The 19421-nt window shown below is 45.6% G+C and overlaps 1 protein-coding gene across 4 annotated transcripts in view; it reads right to left on the minus strand.

Moving 5' to 3' along the window:
- Positions 1-19421, minus strand: part of RPRD1A (regulation of nuclear pre-mRNA domain containing 1A) — an 897566-nt gene that overhangs the window by 620127 nt on the left and 258018 nt on the right. For all 4 annotated transcript variants that reach the window (XM_069620527.1, XM_069620526.1, XM_069620529.1 and 1 more), the window contains one exon: positions 7061-7164. In XM_069620527.1, coding sequence (XP_069476628.1) covers positions 7061-7164 — 104 coding nt within the window. The remainder of the gene's footprint in view (positions 1-7060; positions 7165-19421) is intronic.

The following is a 19421-nucleotide window of genomic DNA, read 5'->3' on the forward strand; positions in this document are numbered from 1 at the left end:
GAACCAAGTAAGATGAATCCAAAGGAGAAAGTGAAATTGGTAGAGGGGGAGTGTAGAGGAGGTCCCAAATAAAGCCTGCACTCCAGTCGCCCATTTTGAAGTACCAGGAACGTTCACACCGAAATATGTGACGTATGATGAGCAAATAAACCAGCAGAGAGCCGCAGTAGGGCTCTGCCCAGTACCTATCAGAAGAGCAACACCTATTGAAATACCAATACCCAGAAAACCATGGGCAGTAAGGTATCCATTGAAAAAACCCTACCAGCAAATGAGACGGAATGAAGATTGCCCAAGTACTGTCCCGGAAGAAACCAAAAAGGCCTTAGTGGAAGACGAATAGTGACGTCACAAGGACTCGGATGGACTCGCAGACAGAAGATATGACGACCCAAGGACGACACAAAGACAAAACGCCATGAATAAGGATATTGTGACCCTAGAAGAAGAGAACTATGTTGAAATACAAAGAAGCTTAAGCTGTAAGCAGGATGAAGATATTCAACCAGCTAACGCCTGTACATATGCTTGGAACCGCAAGAAAGCTAAGAAAACAGTACGGCTTGCTATGCTAAGTAGAAGAATCATGCGGCAAGCACCATTATACATAATCTACCTCAAAACGAATCACAGTATTATAAGTGCGATTCCACTTTGCACTAAAAGCAGAATCAACTCAGGTTACTATAGACAAGATTCATATTCTAGCTGAACGAGAAGAGACGGCTGAATCGAAACTCGGCAGATGCAAATCGTGCCAGTAGAGCCAAGGTCATACCGATAGAAGGAATGAACAGTAGCTACAAATAATTCAAAGTAACAACAGAATATCCTGTCTTTGAAAGGTCGAGATAAGGAGGCATAGGCAGGTGGCAAGCTAAATAAGAATTAAATGCACAAATTGAGAGAAACTAGACAAATTCACAGTGTGGAAATCACGTGACCAGCCGAGCGAGGAGCAGCACGGGTTCATACCTACGCCTGGCATCCGTCCAGACAGAGATATCAGAACTTTTCCAGACAGAAGATGCAGTTTCGAGGCCAACCACAGTAAAATAATTTACACATAGCTGCTGAAGCGATGATTGATTGTAACCTTAATTGGATGAAGGCCGGGTAGCTGAGGGGCACCCTGCACCTGGCTGACCGTTCTGTGTTCTGCTAAGCAAAGTGGAAATGTATGCATGGGGTTGACGCCAACCCACTCACAATGGACCAAATAATCTAGGGTCCTATAGTTAGTAGAACCAATGGGACGTCGTACATTTAGTGACGTCTACAGTAGTCATGTTTAAAGGGAGGGCCTAGATACCCACCTGACAGTGTTTTCCCAATCCCCTCACTCCGTTACCATATACAGATATAGTACCTATTTTAAAGTTACCTTTTCTTAACCAATAGTCTTGCATGTTAAACTTTTGAGTGGTACACGTCGATTATGATGCGTTTGGAGTATAAAAGTTATGTTTTGTGTGAAGTTTGTTGGAGTTGAAGAGAGACCGACTATCGCATCACTGCTGATTCCCATGACGCCCCGGTTTTTGTACTTGTCATTAAACGGACTCCCTTTGCCAAACCATTGAGTTGTCCTTATTGATTGTGTTGGAGTAATAAATCTGCACCCCCATCCATCTCAAAGGTGCAGCTATATCGTCTTAAAGTAATTTGGAGCAAACCTCAACCCCTATGGCCGGCCGGGGGTCTCCGGAGTACAGGGGAAACGTATCTGGCCTCTTTGAGCTGGCTGTCCTCTGCCATTTCCGAATGCGGAATAATGGCGAAAGAACCTACCCCTCCTGGATGCACCTGTGGGGCGGTTCAGTGTTTGTCTTATCGCAGCTCCAAGGGATTTCACCGCCGCCTTAGAAGTTTTCAACTTCTCAAACTGTCATCAGCTTTCCTGCCAAATAGATGAGTGTTGTCAAAGGGCATATTCAGAAGTCTGGACTGTATGTCAGGAGCAAATCCAGACTACAGCAACCACACAAATCAACGGATTGTCGTACTAGCCGCAATGGCTCTGCTGATGCAGTCAACAGAGTCAAGATTGGTCTGAAGGGACTCACATAGCGTCCATTCCGTCCTTGATAATGTACGAGAAACCGTCTCTCTCCTCCCCTTCAGGGAGATGGTCAGCTGTCATTGAAACACACTCCCAAAGGGTGTGGGTAAATCTTGCCAGCGTGCACGTGATATTAGCAGACTTTAAGGACATGATGCATGCCGAGAAAACTTTCTTGGCCATGGCATCAAACATTTTATTATCACGATCCTGTGGGATTGTAGGGTATGCAGTCCGTTTTCCTGAAGAAGTTGCAGCTTGAACAACTAGGCTTTCTGGGGTCGGGTGTTTTGACAAGTATAGGGGGATCTGCAGCTGATGCCCTATATTTTGCTGTCAGTCTTTTGCTGACTGCAGGGATTACCTCTGGCGTTTCCCAGTTTGTAGACAACTTCTTTTTTAAGGCCTTGTGAAAGGGGACGATAGGATGTTCTTGTAGTCCCTTATCAAGTATGTCAGTATGGTCATCTTACTCGTATACAGGAGTGGAACTAGACCACCCCATATATTCCATCACCCTATTCATAAGTGTCCTGTAACTACTATCTGCATGATCCCCTGGTTCAGGCTTACTATACTCAACCTCTGGGGAAGTATCAATCCTGCTTGCTTCCTGCAAGGAGTCCTGCAGGTCTTTCAATCTGACCTCTTCTGAGATCAGTTCTTCTGGTATGGGAGGCCTCCCACACTCCAGACCAAAGTGTCTTTCTGCATCAGAATCCTCTCACTCCTCACAAATTGAGGATACAGTTTTAAAGTAAACTGAACAGGACTGAGGTATATAGCTTTTTTCTAATGAAGTAATCGTCGACGTGGACGTCATTGGCCTCGATGGATTCATGATTGGCTTTGAGGTTGTCGATAGAATTGACTTTGACATCTCCGATGAAGTCATCGAGGGTATTGAAGCGAGTCGCTGAGGGCATTGATGACGCAGTCTTTGGCTTCGATATCCGAGTCGATAGTTGTTAGGGAGAATTCTCTGTTTAGGCTGAATTTCCTAACCTAGTGAGTCCCCCAGCAGCTTTGCTGGATTTTTGGGGTTTATTTATTTCTCCTGCCAAGAGTGAGACTCTTTTACCCTCACTCTTGGGCATGATTTGAGTGTGTTTCTTTGAATCTAGATGTGGTTAATGCGCTATGGGGTCTTTTACTCCATAGGGCTTCATGTGTTACAGCACCCTCCGTGCAGTAACACAGGGGTGTCATAGTGACCCCCCAGTATAGACTCCATACCCTGGGACTGACTACTGTCTCCCAGGGCATGTAAAGTCACCATTGACTTTACTAGTCTTAAATTCTGAACAGAACCAGTACAAACCATCATATTGTGGACGTACTGGCTGGGGAAATTCAATTGTCCCGGGGTCTGTTAGTCGAGGGTGCACGTCTCCGTCCCCCCTGATCGAGATTTGGCTGGTGGATACTACTTTTTATATTCAACCGCGAATATTTTCCTATGGGATTTCCCATTGTTTTAGGCTACTATCTTTATTTAATTATTTACGGTAGCCTCGAACAAACCGCCGGTTTATTTAATTAATATTAATTCTCCGGTTGGTATTTTTTGCCAAAACTTGATTCTAAAATGGCGTTTGTGTTCTCTTCTGTGACTCCAACCCAAGTCGAGCCCTTTGTTCCACTTTTTGGCGGGCTTCTCCACAGAAGCCCTCCAAAGTGGTGCCACTATGTCTGGGGTACTTAGGAGGGGTGGAGGGGAATTTAGGCACCCTGGACTGAGTTGGCTAGGCAACTCAAGTCGCACTCCATCCTGATTGGCCCAAGTGGTGAGCCGGCCGGCTCACCACTTAGCATGTTTGAGTGACAGCTAGGCTGAGTGAATGGGGGTTTGCTGCATAAAAGCAGGGCTTTGGGGACTGGAACTTCAGAAGTCGCCACAGGACCTAAGAATCCGACGAGGGAGAAGCTGAGCCGACCTGCCACGACACCACCACCGGTGGAGCCCTGCTGGACTGCCTCACCACTTTTCCCAACGACAGAGGACATCTTCCGCCGGAGAGTCTTCTTCCTTTGACTGGTGGGGATAACCAGTTTCACCGTCTTTTCGCTTTCCCGAAGTACCTCGTGGCTGCCTTGCCCGTGCCAAGCACCCCGGCAACCGGGATACCACGTTTTACCACGACTGCGAGACAAAGGTACCACCTTTAACCGGAAAACTCAGCGGCTGGTTTCTGCCCTGGTAGTGCAACGACCTTCATCTTTCCTCTAAGTCGGGATCTTCTCTTCCCCTGGACGACGACGCAACTTGCACCCACTACCAGGAACAACTGCCACCGCTGGAGGATCCTTCCCACTTAAGGTATCGTGTCACGCCTGGCTTCCCTTGCTACCGACTGTACGGGGTAGATTTAGCCCCCGGCTTTCGAACCTGGGTTAGCCTGGGACAGCTTGGCTAAACTTTTCTAAGCCTCTCTAAACGCTTTTCTGAACCCTCTGCAAGACTTTCTAAGCCTAGTGTAACTGTGTGATCTTGGGCGCATTTGTGCTCTGCTCTCTCTAAGAGTGGGCCCAGCCTTTGGACTTTGGCTCACCAGTGACTTTTTGCTCTCTGCCTTGCTAACAGTGTTCTGGAATCGTAGAGTTGTGTACCTTTTCATATTCTCTCTCCCCCCCCTTTTTCACAAACTTATTAGAGTGCAATCTAGTTAAGCGCTCACCTCTGTATGAAAATAAGTGGTGTTTTACTGTGATTTTCTAATAGGGAAAAAGGGGTGTATATATCATAATAGTAACTGTGTTTAGAATATTTTACAATAAGAGTGCTGGAGTGTTTCAACTGTGTGTTTTTAAATAAATAATTATATACTTTGATACCAAAGCTCTGGTCAGTGTTTGCTTGTATTATTGTATCTGAGTGCCTATTGAGTATACTTTGCATACTGCCTAACTCTTCTTGAGGGAAGTCTGACTGCTCAGCCACAGCTACCAGGTAAATCTGGGTGGTACAGACTGCTACCAAGTGGGTTTACTGCCAACGCCTGTAGTCTTAAATCTTGTGCAGTGGTGCCTAAGGGAACTGCACAGGTTTCTGCCTAACAATAGTGATGACGTCTTGTACGGCACAGAGGCGTTTTTTCTCGACTCAAGGGTTTTTCACGCTCTAGAGGAGTTTGTTTTGCCGAGGTCGAAGACTCACAGCTCTTATGTCTACCAGGTTTTTCTGTGGGGTATCGCTTCTAGGTATCTCTGAGCGGGGCAAGGCCGCGTTCTCGAACACCTTTAACATTATTTTGCGGAATTTCTCCCACTGAGCCGTGGAGCTGTTCTTGGTGGGACATGCACCGCTCTCCGGTGAACTGGAGGATGAGGTGGACAGCAATCTACAACGCCTTTTCTTACTATGCCTTGAAGCGGATGAATGGTGCGATCCGCTCCGAGATAGTCAATAGGAGTGTTTTTTACTTCAATGAGACAATGGACTCTACTCATCTAAGGTGCGTTTGTTAGGGCTAATGGATTGTTGAGTCGTACCTTTCTCCAACTTACCTCTGCGCTCTCATAAGGCTTTCCCCATCATCAACACTCGTCACATTCTGATCATGGATGCTCTGCCCCAAGGAACCACGGACAGACCATGTGCGTGTCTGTCAAGGACATCCATGCGCCACAATCTCAGCATTATTTTAGGCCAGATCGGGGCGTAGATGGAGAGGCCACCTCAATCGAAGGATTGATGAATTTTTTTACGAAACAAATTCAATGTTCTTCAATTTCTTCAAAGAACCGACCGTTACATTCCCGAAGCTCATGAAGTGCAGAAAACATCGAGACAGAGGCCTCCGAGGGACATCAACTCGGCAGACATCGATGCGCAGCGCCTCTACTGGAAAAATAAATCCCGAAGCAGCAAGATGCATATGGGAATATCAAAGATAAGGAATACGTGGGAGCACACAATACATTCAAAATGGTCCTTTCAGATATCTCAAACATTCACAGCAAAAATGAAAGCCATGGCTAGATGTGGATGTAAACGGTTTAGCAAGTAATCTTTAACTGCAACAAACCCATTATGTTCACTAAGAAGTACATCCTACTGCAACTTCAAAGTACAGAAAAGAGGCTGAAGTTATTGGGAAATGCATTATAACTGGAACATTGGCTGGATATGGAACTGCATATTTTAAGAACCGAGAGAGTACCAGAGACACATCAGGATTTTAGCTAGTATAGGTGGATGAAGGGAAGGGGCAGAGAATCAGAGCAAATGCTTTTTGTGGATTGCACTTTTTACACCATTCTTTCGAGTAACCTGTAAAAAAATCAATTTCTTTTGTAATAAGATAAAACAAAATGTTATACATTTTTGTTTAATCTTTATATATGTATTTTGTAATGCCTACATGGGAATCCATACATAAAAATAAAAATCTCACTATTTTGATAAACCGGTTATGTGAAAAGAAACTGCCTGAAGGCATTTTGCCGTATATTTCCCATAAAAAAATTGTGCAACTAATATGAAAGACAGTCTCTTACTGGTGCATCAGAAGGACTACTGGAAGCTCATGTTTGGTATTCTGCCAAACACTAATATACTGGGGTCAACTATTGGATGAGGTAGCAAGTGTTCAAATGAGTTTTTCACATTAGGACCAATTTATAGTACTAAATGTGTGCAATGGGAAGAGAATGATTTACTAGTTTAGCCAATTTATCTCAAATTACGCATAAATATCAGTCCCAAACTGAAGGTAAATAATCTTCATTCAGTGTTTCACGTCACATAGTGGAGGAATATTACAAAAACTCCTTGTGTCAAGCTATTGCAGCACTGCATTTGATGCTGAATAACTATGGAGTAGTTGGTTTCCATTTTTCATATTCTAAAATAATTGGCGTTCTTGAACGTACTGATGCTTCAAGAAGCAGAGCAGCACACACCATTCATTGATTTAAAAACGTGCACAACACTACAGGCAAATTGCTAAGATCTAGTAGAAAGGTCAGGTTTCCTAAATGAGAAAAATTTCATACCTGTGGGGTTTCACTTGGAGAGCTTCGAGCAGAATAATGGTCGTCATCCTCATCATCAAGTTTAACTTGCTCATATGTGCGTTTCTTGCTTTTTTTTTCACCAACTTAAAATCAAAAGATAAATAGTCAAGTCATGGGCATCTAAGAATATTTCACCTTCCTAAATGCCCAAAACGCATAGCAAGCATTTCATCCACCTAGAACATGGGTACTGTTGGGTAAGAATTTGTAGTGTCCAACGGGTGTGGGACTTCACAACACTTTCCTCTTGGTATTAGGTAACCCACTTTTTAAAATAGGCCTGTACCACACATGTTAGTAGAGTGACTGAGGAGCCAGGCTTATCTTAAGAGGGGTAATGTGAGCTGTAGAGCTGTACAATTAAATTAGTGAATACAGGTATCCAAGCAAACTCTTACACACAAAATTAAAATACAAATAAACACAAGGATAATTAGACTAGCTTTAAAAAGCAGCAACTAATAGTAACATTAAATCAAAAATTAAGATTCAGTTCAACAAGAGCAATAAAGTAGGTGAGTAAACGTTTCTTATGCTAAACATATTCCAGCACACTGTCATTTGAGGTCAGTATTAGGACTTATTTGTGATCACCATACAATATTGAGTTTCAAGGAGGGAAAAGTTAAAGTCAGATCAGAACATACTTTGCAAGTTATAAAACAGTTGGATTCTTCCAGAGGGACGTAGGCAGTCTTTTATCCCAGCAATAATGGTGTTCAAGAAATAAAACCTGTGAGGGGGACAAGCACTGCCAAAGCCAATAGGTTCAGAAAGGGAGCCTTTTGGGAGCCAGGACAGCTAAGGTCAATGGGCCAGTTCAAAGTTCTGATGCTCGCTTAGACATTGTTTCAAAATGGTCAGTAGTTCAGTAGAAAAAAATATATATATATATAAATATATATAAAACCACAAAAGATCAAGAGGAGCCACCTTGAAGAAGCACAAGCTGAGAGGCCAGAGCAGCTGAGTGGAGGTCAACTCAAAAAGTTTGAGAATAGCACCCCAAGCTAGGAAGCACCACAATTGGCAAAAGGTAGATGTACCCCAAGGCCCACAGTACCTGAGAATTAAAGAATTGGTTCCAGCTGGATGGCTTCCTGTTGCAGTGTAGCAGACACTTGTTCCTGGTCCTTGGTCGTTGGAATGAAAGGGAGGACATCTAGTGGGCTACTGCAGCTGCACTCAGGAGAGGGGCTCTGCAGCAATGGATTCTCCTGGATTCCGGGGCCTTTTGTGGTTCTGGCACATTTTTCCGGACGCCAAAGAAGAACAAACAGCTCTGGTTGAATTACTTGATCCCTCAGTCCTGCATTCTGGTGAGGGGACTCCTCTGGATGAAGGTGTCCTGCTTCTGTAGGGTCCTCTGGGTGCCAACAAAGATTTGGACAGATTTGCACTTCTGAAGACAATGCACTCTATGGTCAGGGATCACCAGGCATTGGGATTCTGCAGCTTTGGAAAGTCACAGCAAGTAGGAGGTTGCGCCAAAATGAAGCTGGTCTCGAGTCTAGTTGGTCCCACCAGCCGAAGGGAGGTCTTCCCAATCGAAACGAATATGGGGTCAACCCAGCTGCAGGGCTGCACTGGGCACTTCACGGTCCAGGAGGGGGCTGCTGGCGTCTCTTCACGTCTTCTTGGCCGGATGTTGCTCTTCAGTGGTCGACTCTGCATCTAGTCCCAAAAACCGTTGCCTTTTAAGCAAGTTCCCATTCAGTCACAGCCCTAAGGGTGTCAATCACCCAGCAGGGTGGCTGTACTCCTGGACAGCCAGCCAGCCAATCAGACCTGGTTTCACTCAGGCACACCTGGAGACAAAGGACAGGGAAGTTCTGGGACCCTCCCTCACTCCTGCCTTTCCAGACACAGGAGTCTGGGCGGACTCCAGGGTTGAATGAAGACTGCCAAAAGGCAAAATGCACAAAGGACTCAAACCTGGTTCAAACAGAGTAACAAACCAGAAGAAACTAACTGACAAGAAATTATTGAAAAAAGTAGACAGAGGCCATTTTGGAAAAATTGTCACTCTTGGATGATCTACTGCAGCTGAGAAATCAGCCTGCAGATACATGGCACAAAGGTAGAAAAAAAGAAACCATTGCCACCAGCCATTCAAGTTAGTGTAACAAAATGTTACATGAGAAGTGGGATAAGGAGTTACTATGTAACGCCCCAGCACTTCACATAGGGTGGTGTGTGCTTTACCTACAAAATAAAAAGGTAAGTAAGACAAAAGTCATCTTACTATTCTTGGGAACAGCAGTTCATCCAAGAAAATGTATTTAAATATTAAGAGAAGTCCAAGGCACATCTCAGTGGCTGTGCGTCACCATGCAAAAAGCAGATGCCTACTGAGTTTTTGCCAGACTCCAATGAACAGTAAGAAACCAAAATGTCCTAGTCAGAAAAACACAGGAGGGAGTGGGGGAAGTCCCACTCACTCGGGAGTAAACAATTAAAAAGCCCCGAGTCCAGCAAAAGAGCTGGGGGTCTCTAAGGTTAAAGGGAATTGGCAAAGAAATGAACATTCTCGCTAACAGGTACAAATGTGCATTTGTCTTTCCAAATTAATGGCAATCGATTGTCGTGTGTTTACTTAACTTTTTCTATTTTTAGTCATTAATTTACTTTATTTACAGGGAGGAACAATGCTCTTCATCACAAAAGAACATAGAGATACAAAAATCAGATTTGACAGGAAGCAGGCAGCTTTTTACAATGGGGTGAGTTCAAGTAACATTCTAACCAGGTTGTGCAGGAACAGTCACCCGGGCAATACATGGGTGGACATACATAGATGGACAGTTCCTAGTGATAGCCTCGACATCCAAAGCATCGAATGCAAAAGCCTCGGGGAAAAAATGCATTAGAAAATGCATGTTTTTCTTTTTTTAATGGGGGGTCCCCCCAACCCCTGTTTTCTACCCCTTAAAACCAATTTTAATTTAAAAAAAAAATCTTTACCTACAAAAAAAGCATTTTTTCGATACATTTTTTTCAAGGATTTTGCATTCGATTCTTTATATTCGAGGGAATCACTGGATACCATGAAGGACAACCAACTTTAGAAATGTTTAAGCACAAGTAGGCGGTGCGGCCAACTGTGTTAGGGGTGAGACCATGATGGATAAAGTGCCAAAGTGGAGGCAGAGAAAGTGAGGGACAAAGACAGCTTCGAGGTGAAGAAAGAAAGTTAGCTAGAAGGCAGATGAGAAGTAGGTTAAGAGGGTAACTCGGAAGACAGGAGGTAGGCTTTTAGTCTTGTTTGGGGGCTATTTATCCATGTCCGGGAGAAGAGAATTCCATGCAAGTAGTTCAAAAAGCGAGAAAGAATGTAAATGGGAGGACGCACATTGAGGGCGAAGTTCCACAAGCAAGGGTAGTCGTGGAAGCAGAGCAGAATAGAGGCTTGTAGTGTTGGACAGAGCAGAATACATACAGTGTGGTGCCTTAGCTTGCATAGATTTGAGAACTAGGAGAAAACATTTAAACCTGGCCCAGTTTTGCATCGTCAGCCATCCAGCCTGGTGATGGTGCAAGGAAGCTGGTGTGACGTGAGGAAGTTCAAAGAGTCCTGGTAGCAAAGTTAATGATCTTGTCAAGAAGACAGAGCATAGTTGGGGAGACCAAAGAGGATGTTGTCACAATAGTCCAGTTTACAGGAGACGAGAGTGATCAAGAGATGCTTGGCGATGTTCAAAGGAACGTAATTCCAGATTATCCTAATATTTAGGAAGTTGAGGCAAGCCGCAGTTGCAGTTTTGGAAATTAAGGTAGCAAAGGTGTGAGACGGGTGATGGATGACGCTGAGGTTTCTAGATGAAGAAGAGTAGGAGAGAGTGTCATGTGGCAGCTTTATAGGCAGGGGAAGTAGAACAAGTTACTTACCCCTGGTAACGTTCTTTCGATTGGATTTTCCTCCAACATATTCCTCATCTTTAATATATATCTCTCCAGCTTTGGTTCTTCGGAAAATAAATTAGACAGGGGGCGCCCTATGCAGTATCATCACATCAATGTCCCTCGAGGGCCTCAGTCGATCGTCAACATCATCAGCATAAGTAGCGCATGCAGCGCCCGTTGGCTTCAGTTCTGTTTTTCTTTCCCCTTTTTAGAGGAATTACCAGGTGTACCAAAGACCATAGGCTCTCAGAAAGACTAGAGTCTAATACACGTAAATTGTATAGCGGGGTAGGATGGGAGGGGTGATGAGGAATACGTGGGAGGAACATCCAATTGAAAGAACGTTACCAGGGGTAAGTATTCCTCATCTTGGATAGACTTCCAAAGCAGTGCTTGTTTTGGAGGTGGGAGTATCAATTAATTTCGGGTTTATCATGGACTGAATGGATGACAGCTTTTGCAAAAAAGTCCTCCCCGACTCGAGGTAGAATCCAGGCAGTAATGTTTAACAAAGGTATGGATTGTAGACTAAGTGGTCGCAGAGCAAATATCATTAATTGGGACACCCCTTTGAAAGACCACAGAAGTTGCCGAACCCGTAGGCCCTCCGGCGGGTCTTTTCCCGCTAGCCTATAACACCCGCCAATAGCCAAGATTATCCATCTGGATATTGTTTGTTTGGTGACTACAAGGCCCAATTTTGGACCGGTATATCCAATAAAAAGTTTATCAACTTGACGTTTAGCCATTCTTGAAATATAGAAACTTAAAGCCGTTCTCGGGTCTAATCTAAGTAATCGCTCCTCTTCTTTATCTGAATGAGGATAGAATGTTCGCATTGTTATTTTTTTGTGACAATTGGAAGTCGGAGACTATCTTCGGTAGAAAAGAAGATTTTACCCTAAGGACAACTTTGTCTTTACAAAAAGTAGTATGAGAAGACTTAAAAGAAAGGGCCTGCAACTCAATTACCCTGCGGGCTGATGTTACTGCGATAAGCAGGAAAGTTTTTAGTGGACATGAATTTAAAGGCTCAAATGGGATACATGTCAAGAACTTTAATACAAGATTTAGGTCTCAAACAGGAACATTAAATGGAATAAGGCCCTTTAAGAATTACACAATCAATGGGATTTTAAAATAAGAATCCTCTTCCGAGGAGTTCTTGAAAATAGAAAGTGCAGCCAGTTATCCCTGAATGGTTGCAATCTGGAGCCCCAGATTGCCTAAATGCAACAGAAAAGAGAGCAACATAAGAGTTTCACATTGGAATGGATCTGCATTATTATCTCTGCACCAGCTGCTGAATTTATTCCACTGGCACCGGTAAAAGTATTTGGTTGCTGGCCTTCTGGCCGAAAGCAAAATCTCCATTACGTCATCTGGGAGGACCCAAACCTTGTATCTCAGCTTCTTAGAAACCATGTGTGAAGGCTGAGTGTCTTGACATCTGGATGGAGAACCCAACCTTCCTCTTGCGAGAAAAGATCCTCTTTGTGGAAGACGTATTGGAGGGTAGATGGACATGTTCATACGGTCCGGGTACCACGTCCTCCTGGCCCAATCCACAGAGCAATTAGGATTATGGATTTCCCGAACTTTCTCAACCTCCTGATCACGTGTGGAAAGACAAGGACTGGAGAAAACGCATATACGAGTGGAAATTTCATAACACCACGAATGCATCTACGAGAGCTCCTCTTGGGGAAAATGTCCTTGAGCAATACAGCTCGCACTTCCGGTTGGCAGTGGTCGCTAACAGATCCACTTGAGGGGTTCCCTAAAGGGTGAAGATCTCTTGAAGGACTTCCTGAGCTAGTTCACACTCGTGGGAGACTGTTCTGCGTGCTCAGAGCATCCGCCGCCATGTTCTGCTCTCCGGCTAGGTGAACTGCCAGAGCTGCACTGCCTCTCTGCACAGTGGTAGTAACCCTACACCTCCGAGGTAGTACATGGCCACTGTGTTGTCAGTCATTATCAGGACATTCTTTCGCCATACAGAGGGTAGGAAAGCTTTCCTTGAGGAAGTACCCAGAACTGCTCCAATACATTGGAGTATTTGGAATAGTATCATATGGGACTTCTTTTATTTGAGTGAGAAGCCCAGTCTGTGAAGGGAGTGTCAGGTGATACTGAGATGTTCCTGGGTTTGTTCAGGTGAACAATGACTGATCAGCCAATCGTCCAGGTAGGGGAAGACTTATAATCCCCCCCCCACCCTCCTCTACTGAGACTCGCTGCAACTACCGCCTTCAACTTGGTGAAAACCCTCGGGGCGGAGGTCAGCCGAATGGCAGAATTCGAAACTGATCATGAGCCCCACCAACCGCAAACCTCAGGTACTTTGTGCTTGAGATGAATTGGCATATGAAAGCAAGTATCCTGAAGGTCCAATGATACCAACCAGTCTTGGAGTTGGAGAGCCTGATGAATCTGAGAAAGTGTAACCATCTTGAACTTGTTCTTTCTGAGGAACTTGTTAAATTTTCTTAAGTGCAAGACGGGTCTCAAGCCTCTGTTCTTCTTGGGAATCAGAACAAGAGGGGAATACCAACCCTTGTTCCTCTGCGCTACAGGTACATGTTCTATTGCACCTTTATCTAGCAGGGTTAAAATTTCCTGCACAAGGAGCTGATCCAGAATTTTGACTGAGTTGTATCCCGGTGAATGATCCTGAGGCCTTTTTTGAAAAGTAAGGCAGTAACCTTGGGCTACCGTCTCCAGTGCCCACGCATCTGAAGTAATGCCCCACCATTTGTTCAGATACTGAGAAATCCTGCCCCCCACCAGGGTCTTGTGGGTCAAGGCATCAGAGTGGCTTAGAGGCAGCAGCGGCTGAGGGTAAGGATGCCTCTGCTAGGGCTGATTTAGCACTTTTTCCTCGTCCACCACAAGGGAATTTTCTTTTTTCTGGCCCCTTTGTCCAACCTGCCCTCTTTCTCTTCCGATTGAGGAATAATAACGAAAGGACCTAACACTCCAGGAAGATGAGCCTGAGTAGCGGTGTTGAGGTTGTCTATTGGCGGAGCTAAGGGATTTAGCCGCCGCCTTCGAGGTCTGCAGCTTCTCCAAACGCTCATCCACCTTGTTGGCAAACAACCTCGAGCTGTCAAAGGGTATATTGAGCAGTCTAGCCTGCACATCTGATGAAAAGGTCGACTTAATCAACCACGCAAATCTGCATACTACTGTGCTAGCAGCCATGGATCCAACCCTGACTGGAGACATTCTCCCATTGTTCCTAAACATCTTTAATGATCGCCAGGAAGCCGTCCCTTTCTTCACCTTCCGGGATGTGATCAGACGGCATGGCAACAGTCCCACAGGCTTAAAGTGAATCTGGACAGAGTACAAGTCGGGGGGATAGAGGGACAAGTCAATTGCCTCATTGACTTCGCTGCCTAAACTACTAAGCTTTCAGGAGTGGGATGCTTGGACAGGTACTCTGGACCAGTGCTGGAGGGCCTGTATTTCCTTGCAAAGTTTTTGCGAGCCGCCGGTCCAGCTTCTGGGTCTCCCAGTTAGCAGCAACTTTTCTCTGCAGTGTCATAGGAAAAGGCAAAATTAGGTCCTTCTGTGGAACCTGATCCAATATGTCGGTCATATCATCTTGTTCATATGCAGGGGAAGGCCTGCTCCAACCCATAAACTCAGTGACTTTACTCATGAGCCTTCTGTAGGATGAACCTGCATGCTCAGGGGTCAGGCCTGCCAAATTCTAGTTCATGTGAGGCATCCAAACCACTTGCTGTCTGGAGATTGTCATACAAGTCTCTCATTTTTGACTCACCTGAAATTAGCTCTTCTGCCAAATTCCAAGCCAAAAGGAGGGCAATCCTCTTCAGAGGGTTGTTCCTCCTCATAAATCGAAGACAGACTTAAAAAAGTGTTTAGGGATAGGCCCATCTTGTATGCCAAGAACTGCAACAAAGTCAGAATAATAATCAACGGTGTTGAAGACGGCTTAGAAAATGGCGCCAATTTATTCAGCACTGTCTTCGACTCTAGCGTCAGCTGGTCCGACTCTGTCGGAGTCAGACACAATCGTCAAGGTCTTTGATGCTTTATGTTTCTTCAGAGGTACCAAAGAGGTACTCTGTTCCGGAGACGTCGACACTCAACGACTTCTCATCGGGTCAAGAACCTTCTCTACGTATTGCCAGCTTCGTGCTCTGCTTCGAAATTGTAGCCTTCGACTTCCCTTTGTCGTCCCTTGGAGCGACCGAGGCATGGCTCTCGTGCGTTTCTTTTGAGGGAGTCAAGGCCGCAGTCTCGAAAATATGCATCATCTCTGACCGAAATGCGTCCCACTTTGCTGGGGAAATCGGACTTTGTTGGGCATCTGATCACCTCTGTAGAGGAATCGCTCAAAGTTGAAGGAGACCTATGATCTCTTCTACGCCTTCTTTGAGGAAGAAGACAAAGATTGCCACGATTGACTCCTCGATCAGGAACTCTGTTTCTTACGCTGGGAAGAGTCTAGAATCGCCAGACTTTTTCCCTCTCTCTTCGAAGGAGACTTAGAAGCCACTTTCCCCACCGTCAGTTTCCCTCAACACTCCCCGAGAGCTTTCTATGTCATGCTTGACAAGACCCAGAGTCGTCGGTACAATGTCCAGAGCCGAGACACTACAGACAGACGCAGTGAGGATCTGTGATAGACATTTTTGATCCACAGTCGTGGCATTTTTCAAAACCCGACTTTGGTGCTGAAGGGGTTGATGAAGACATTTTTTCCTGATGAAAAAATTGAAGCGCGCTGTAAATTACTCAAAGCTGTAAGCTCAGAAAAACGGAATTGAAACCAATGGGCGCTGCATGTGCTATATATGCTGATAATGATGTCGACGATTGACAGGGCCCTCAGGGGACATCGACGTGACGATACTGCATACACCACCCTCTCTCGAGAATTTATTTTTCTGAAGCAGCAAAGCTGGAGATATATATCAAAGATGGGTAATACGTGGGAGGACACAGTCCATTTGAAATTAAAGCATTTTACAGGGAAGAAGAGCACTTCTGTTTTGGAGACTGCAAAGCCATCCAATATTTAATGACATAGGGACAGTTGGAATTTTAATAAAGAGATCAGAGGACAGTTCAGAAAAAGAGAAGATTTGGGTGTCATCTGTGAAGAGTTGGTACGAGAACGCAAAGGAGAAAATGAGTGCACCAAGAGCAGAGATGTAGAATGTAAAGAGGAGAGGACTCAAGACAGAGCCCAGTGGAACACCAACAGTTAGAGGAGTGAGTTGAGAGGTGTTATTGTTCCAGGAGACAGGCAAGGTTCCAGGTAGGATTCAATCCAGGCAAGGGCTTGATTTTCAGAGTGACTACCAGTGTCAAAGGAAGCAACCAGGTCAAGGAGAATTAGGATAGAGGATAGGTTGGAGTGCTCAGAGGCGATGAAGGTGGAGACATTCATGAGAGTAGTTTCCGTGGAGTGACAGGAGCAGAAACCTGCTTGTAGGGAGCCTGCAAGGTTATGGATGTCTACAAAATGTGTAAGAAGGTTGCACAGAATCCATTTGAACACTTCATAGTAGTGTGGAAGGAGCGAGACAGGGTGAAAGCTAACAGGTAGGTTCGGGTCAGGCTGTTGCTTTTTTTAGGCGAGGGATGATGTATCCACATTGAAGCTAGAGGGAAAGCAAGCGGAGTCAAAGAATAGCTTCAAGAGTACAGCGAGGTGAGAGGCCACTAAAGAGGCAATAGGCTTGACTAGCTGAGGAGCAAGACGGTCGAACGGGGGACAAGAGGGGTTAGCCTTCGAGAGTAGAGATAGGACTTCAGTATTTGTGTGACAATTGGGATATAGAGGCAGAGGATAATGGTGACGTAGACAGAGTGTAGAACGAAGGAGGTAGTGTGAGGAAGGCCAGCAGAGAGTCTCTAACTTTGGAAATCTTTGCAGTGAATTATTTAGCTAGGTAATTAGCTGCGAGGGGAGTTGATAGTGATAGGTTTAGGTCAAGTGACTTTGGGGTACCGTATACAAAGCAAGGATGGTTGGAGTGAGTCAATGAAGGTAAGGTAGAATTCAGTTTTTGCTCTATCAAGGGAGGGCTTTAGTTTTCAGAGGAGAGGTAGAGTGTAACGCTCACCTGATTCCCGCAGAGGCGCCGGTCTTGACTGGGTGAATGCCGTATCTTCAAAGGTGATGTGTAACACACGGTTGGCTCTTGGGGCTGGACCTCTGTGCACTGTATGTCTGACTTGAAGAGTAAGATGTCTGCAGATAGAAAATATGGGATTAATGAACTGGGGTTATTGGGTGCCTCTCTCCTCTTCCCTTTCTCTTCTCCTGTAGAACCCCAAAGGTTAACGCCCTCACCTTAGGTAAGTGAACGCCGAGCTCTCCATCTGCCTCGGGGCAGGGTGCCGTAACCAGTTTCTTCACTGGATAAGGGTGCAGGCCTCTTGACCTCAGAGGACTGCTGCCCATCGTTAACTGCACGAACGGTAAGTTCTGGGCACTTCAAATGTCTTAAAAGTCTTTTGTAATGATATCTCTTGTTTTGCAGGGTTCCGGCGATGGCGGATGGCGGGCTGATGAGAGTTGAGGATCGAACCCGCGTGAGGAATAGAAGCGCCTGGAAGCACGTAAGTAAGCGCTTGTAGCCTGCTTCACGATGCGCACTAACTGTCCCTGTTATCTTGCAGGTACAAGTTCGGAGCTTTAGGGAGCTGAAGGGTGCTGGAATACCCACTGGATTTGGCGTGGAAAGGAGTAATGGCACGTGAGTAATAAAGTTGCCCAATGTCTTTAAACACACCTTCTTTTGTCTTTCAGATGCGGGATGCAGCGCCGAAGGCCTCCGGAGCGTGCGAAGAGCTGGTAAGCTTTTGTCTTTCAGATGCCGGAATGCAGTGCGAAGACCTCCGGAGCATGCGTAGGTAAGCCTTTGTCTTTCAGATGCCGGAATGCAGCGCGAGGCGTTGGTGACAGCCGATGGACCAGGTAAGAGATGCGCTGCCACTGAAGACCGTAGTGCTAACCTGTTCTTTCTTTGTCTTTACAGGTGCTGCTGAAGACTGGATTCCAGGATGGTAAGCCTTTGTTCCTTTAGGCCCAGGATCAGAAGCAGAAGACACGATGAGCGTTCTGCTGCAGAGAATGCAGAATAACACAAAGCAAGATTCATCCATCGGGTGTGGTTTAAATAGCCTCCTGTAGTGCTTAGGTGTCTCCTTCCACAGCCACGCCTAGGTAAGAAAAGAGTTCCTGCTTTCCAGAAGAGTTCCAGTGTTCTGAACCTAGGGAGTGGCTCCTGCCCCACCCAACAGGAAAAGTAGTCCCAAACAGAAGAGGATCAGGGGTTCAACTGGCAGGTAAGTAAGCAGCATGGTCTGCTGCAGGTAAGTCCACCCAAGCATTATGAGCCCGGCGCTTCCAGCGCTGGGACTGAGCATCTTTATGAGCCTGGTGCCACTGGCGCCAGGACAGGGTCCAAAAGGTCTCAATTGGGACTGGCTGGCACTCGGAACCGGGGTTATGGGTCTGCTTCCAAGGGAGTCGGGCAAGTCCTGATCTTTTGGAAGCAGAGATCATGACAGCACCCCCCCTCAAGGCCCCTCCCAAACCGGGCTTCTCCGGGGGTTTGGGCTTGTTAGGAAATGTTCGATGAAAATCTTTTGATTAGACGAGGCGCGTGGACATATTCTGCAGGTTCCCAGGATCTTTCTTGGGGACCGTAGCCTTTCCAGTCAATCAGGTAAAATAGTTTAGATTTGGAGATCTTGGAATCCAGGATGCTTTTGACTTCAAACTCGAGTTCTCCATCAACTAGAATAGGTTTTGGAGATGTAGTTAGTCGGGTTTGAGGTTGCACGGGTTTTAACAGAGAGACGTGGAAGACCGGATGTATCTTCATGTGAGGGGGCAAGTCCAACTTGACCGCTACTGGATTTACTATGGTAGTGATGGAATAGGGACCAAGGTATCTTGGGTTGAATGTGCGTGGTCCTTTTAGAGGTAGATATTTGGTGGATAACCAGACTTGATCTCCTACTTGATATTGGGGGGCTTCCTTCCGATGTTGGTCTGCTCCTTTCTTGTATTGTTCTTTAGCCCTTTGAAGGTGAGAAACGGCTTCCTTAAAGGCTTGGGTGATTGTAGAATGCAGGTGGTCTACTGCTGGTGTTCCAAGATCTTGGAGTGGATCCAACTCCGAGGTTCGAGGGGGACTACCGTATAAAAGAAAAAACGGGGTCTTTCCAGTTCCCGAGTGGACAGAGTTATTGTAGGCATATTCGGCTATCCAAAGGATATCTTTCCAGGTTTTTTCAGTTTCTTGTAGCATGCAGCGCAAATACTGTTCCAGAGTTTGATTGGTCCTCTCGGTTTGTCCGTCGGTTTGAGGGTGGTGGCTGGTCGAAAGTCTCACATCAATTTGAGCCGACCGACAGCAACTTCGCCAAAAATGAGAAATAA

The sequence above is a fragment of the Ambystoma mexicanum genome, chromosome 5q (genome assembly GCF_040938575.1).
Source record: "Ambystoma mexicanum isolate Mex_15411 chromosome 5q, UKY_AmexF1_1, whole genome shotgun sequence".
NCBI classification, from domain to species: domain Eukaryota; kingdom Metazoa; phylum Chordata; class Amphibia; order Caudata; family Ambystomatidae; genus Ambystoma; species Ambystoma mexicanum.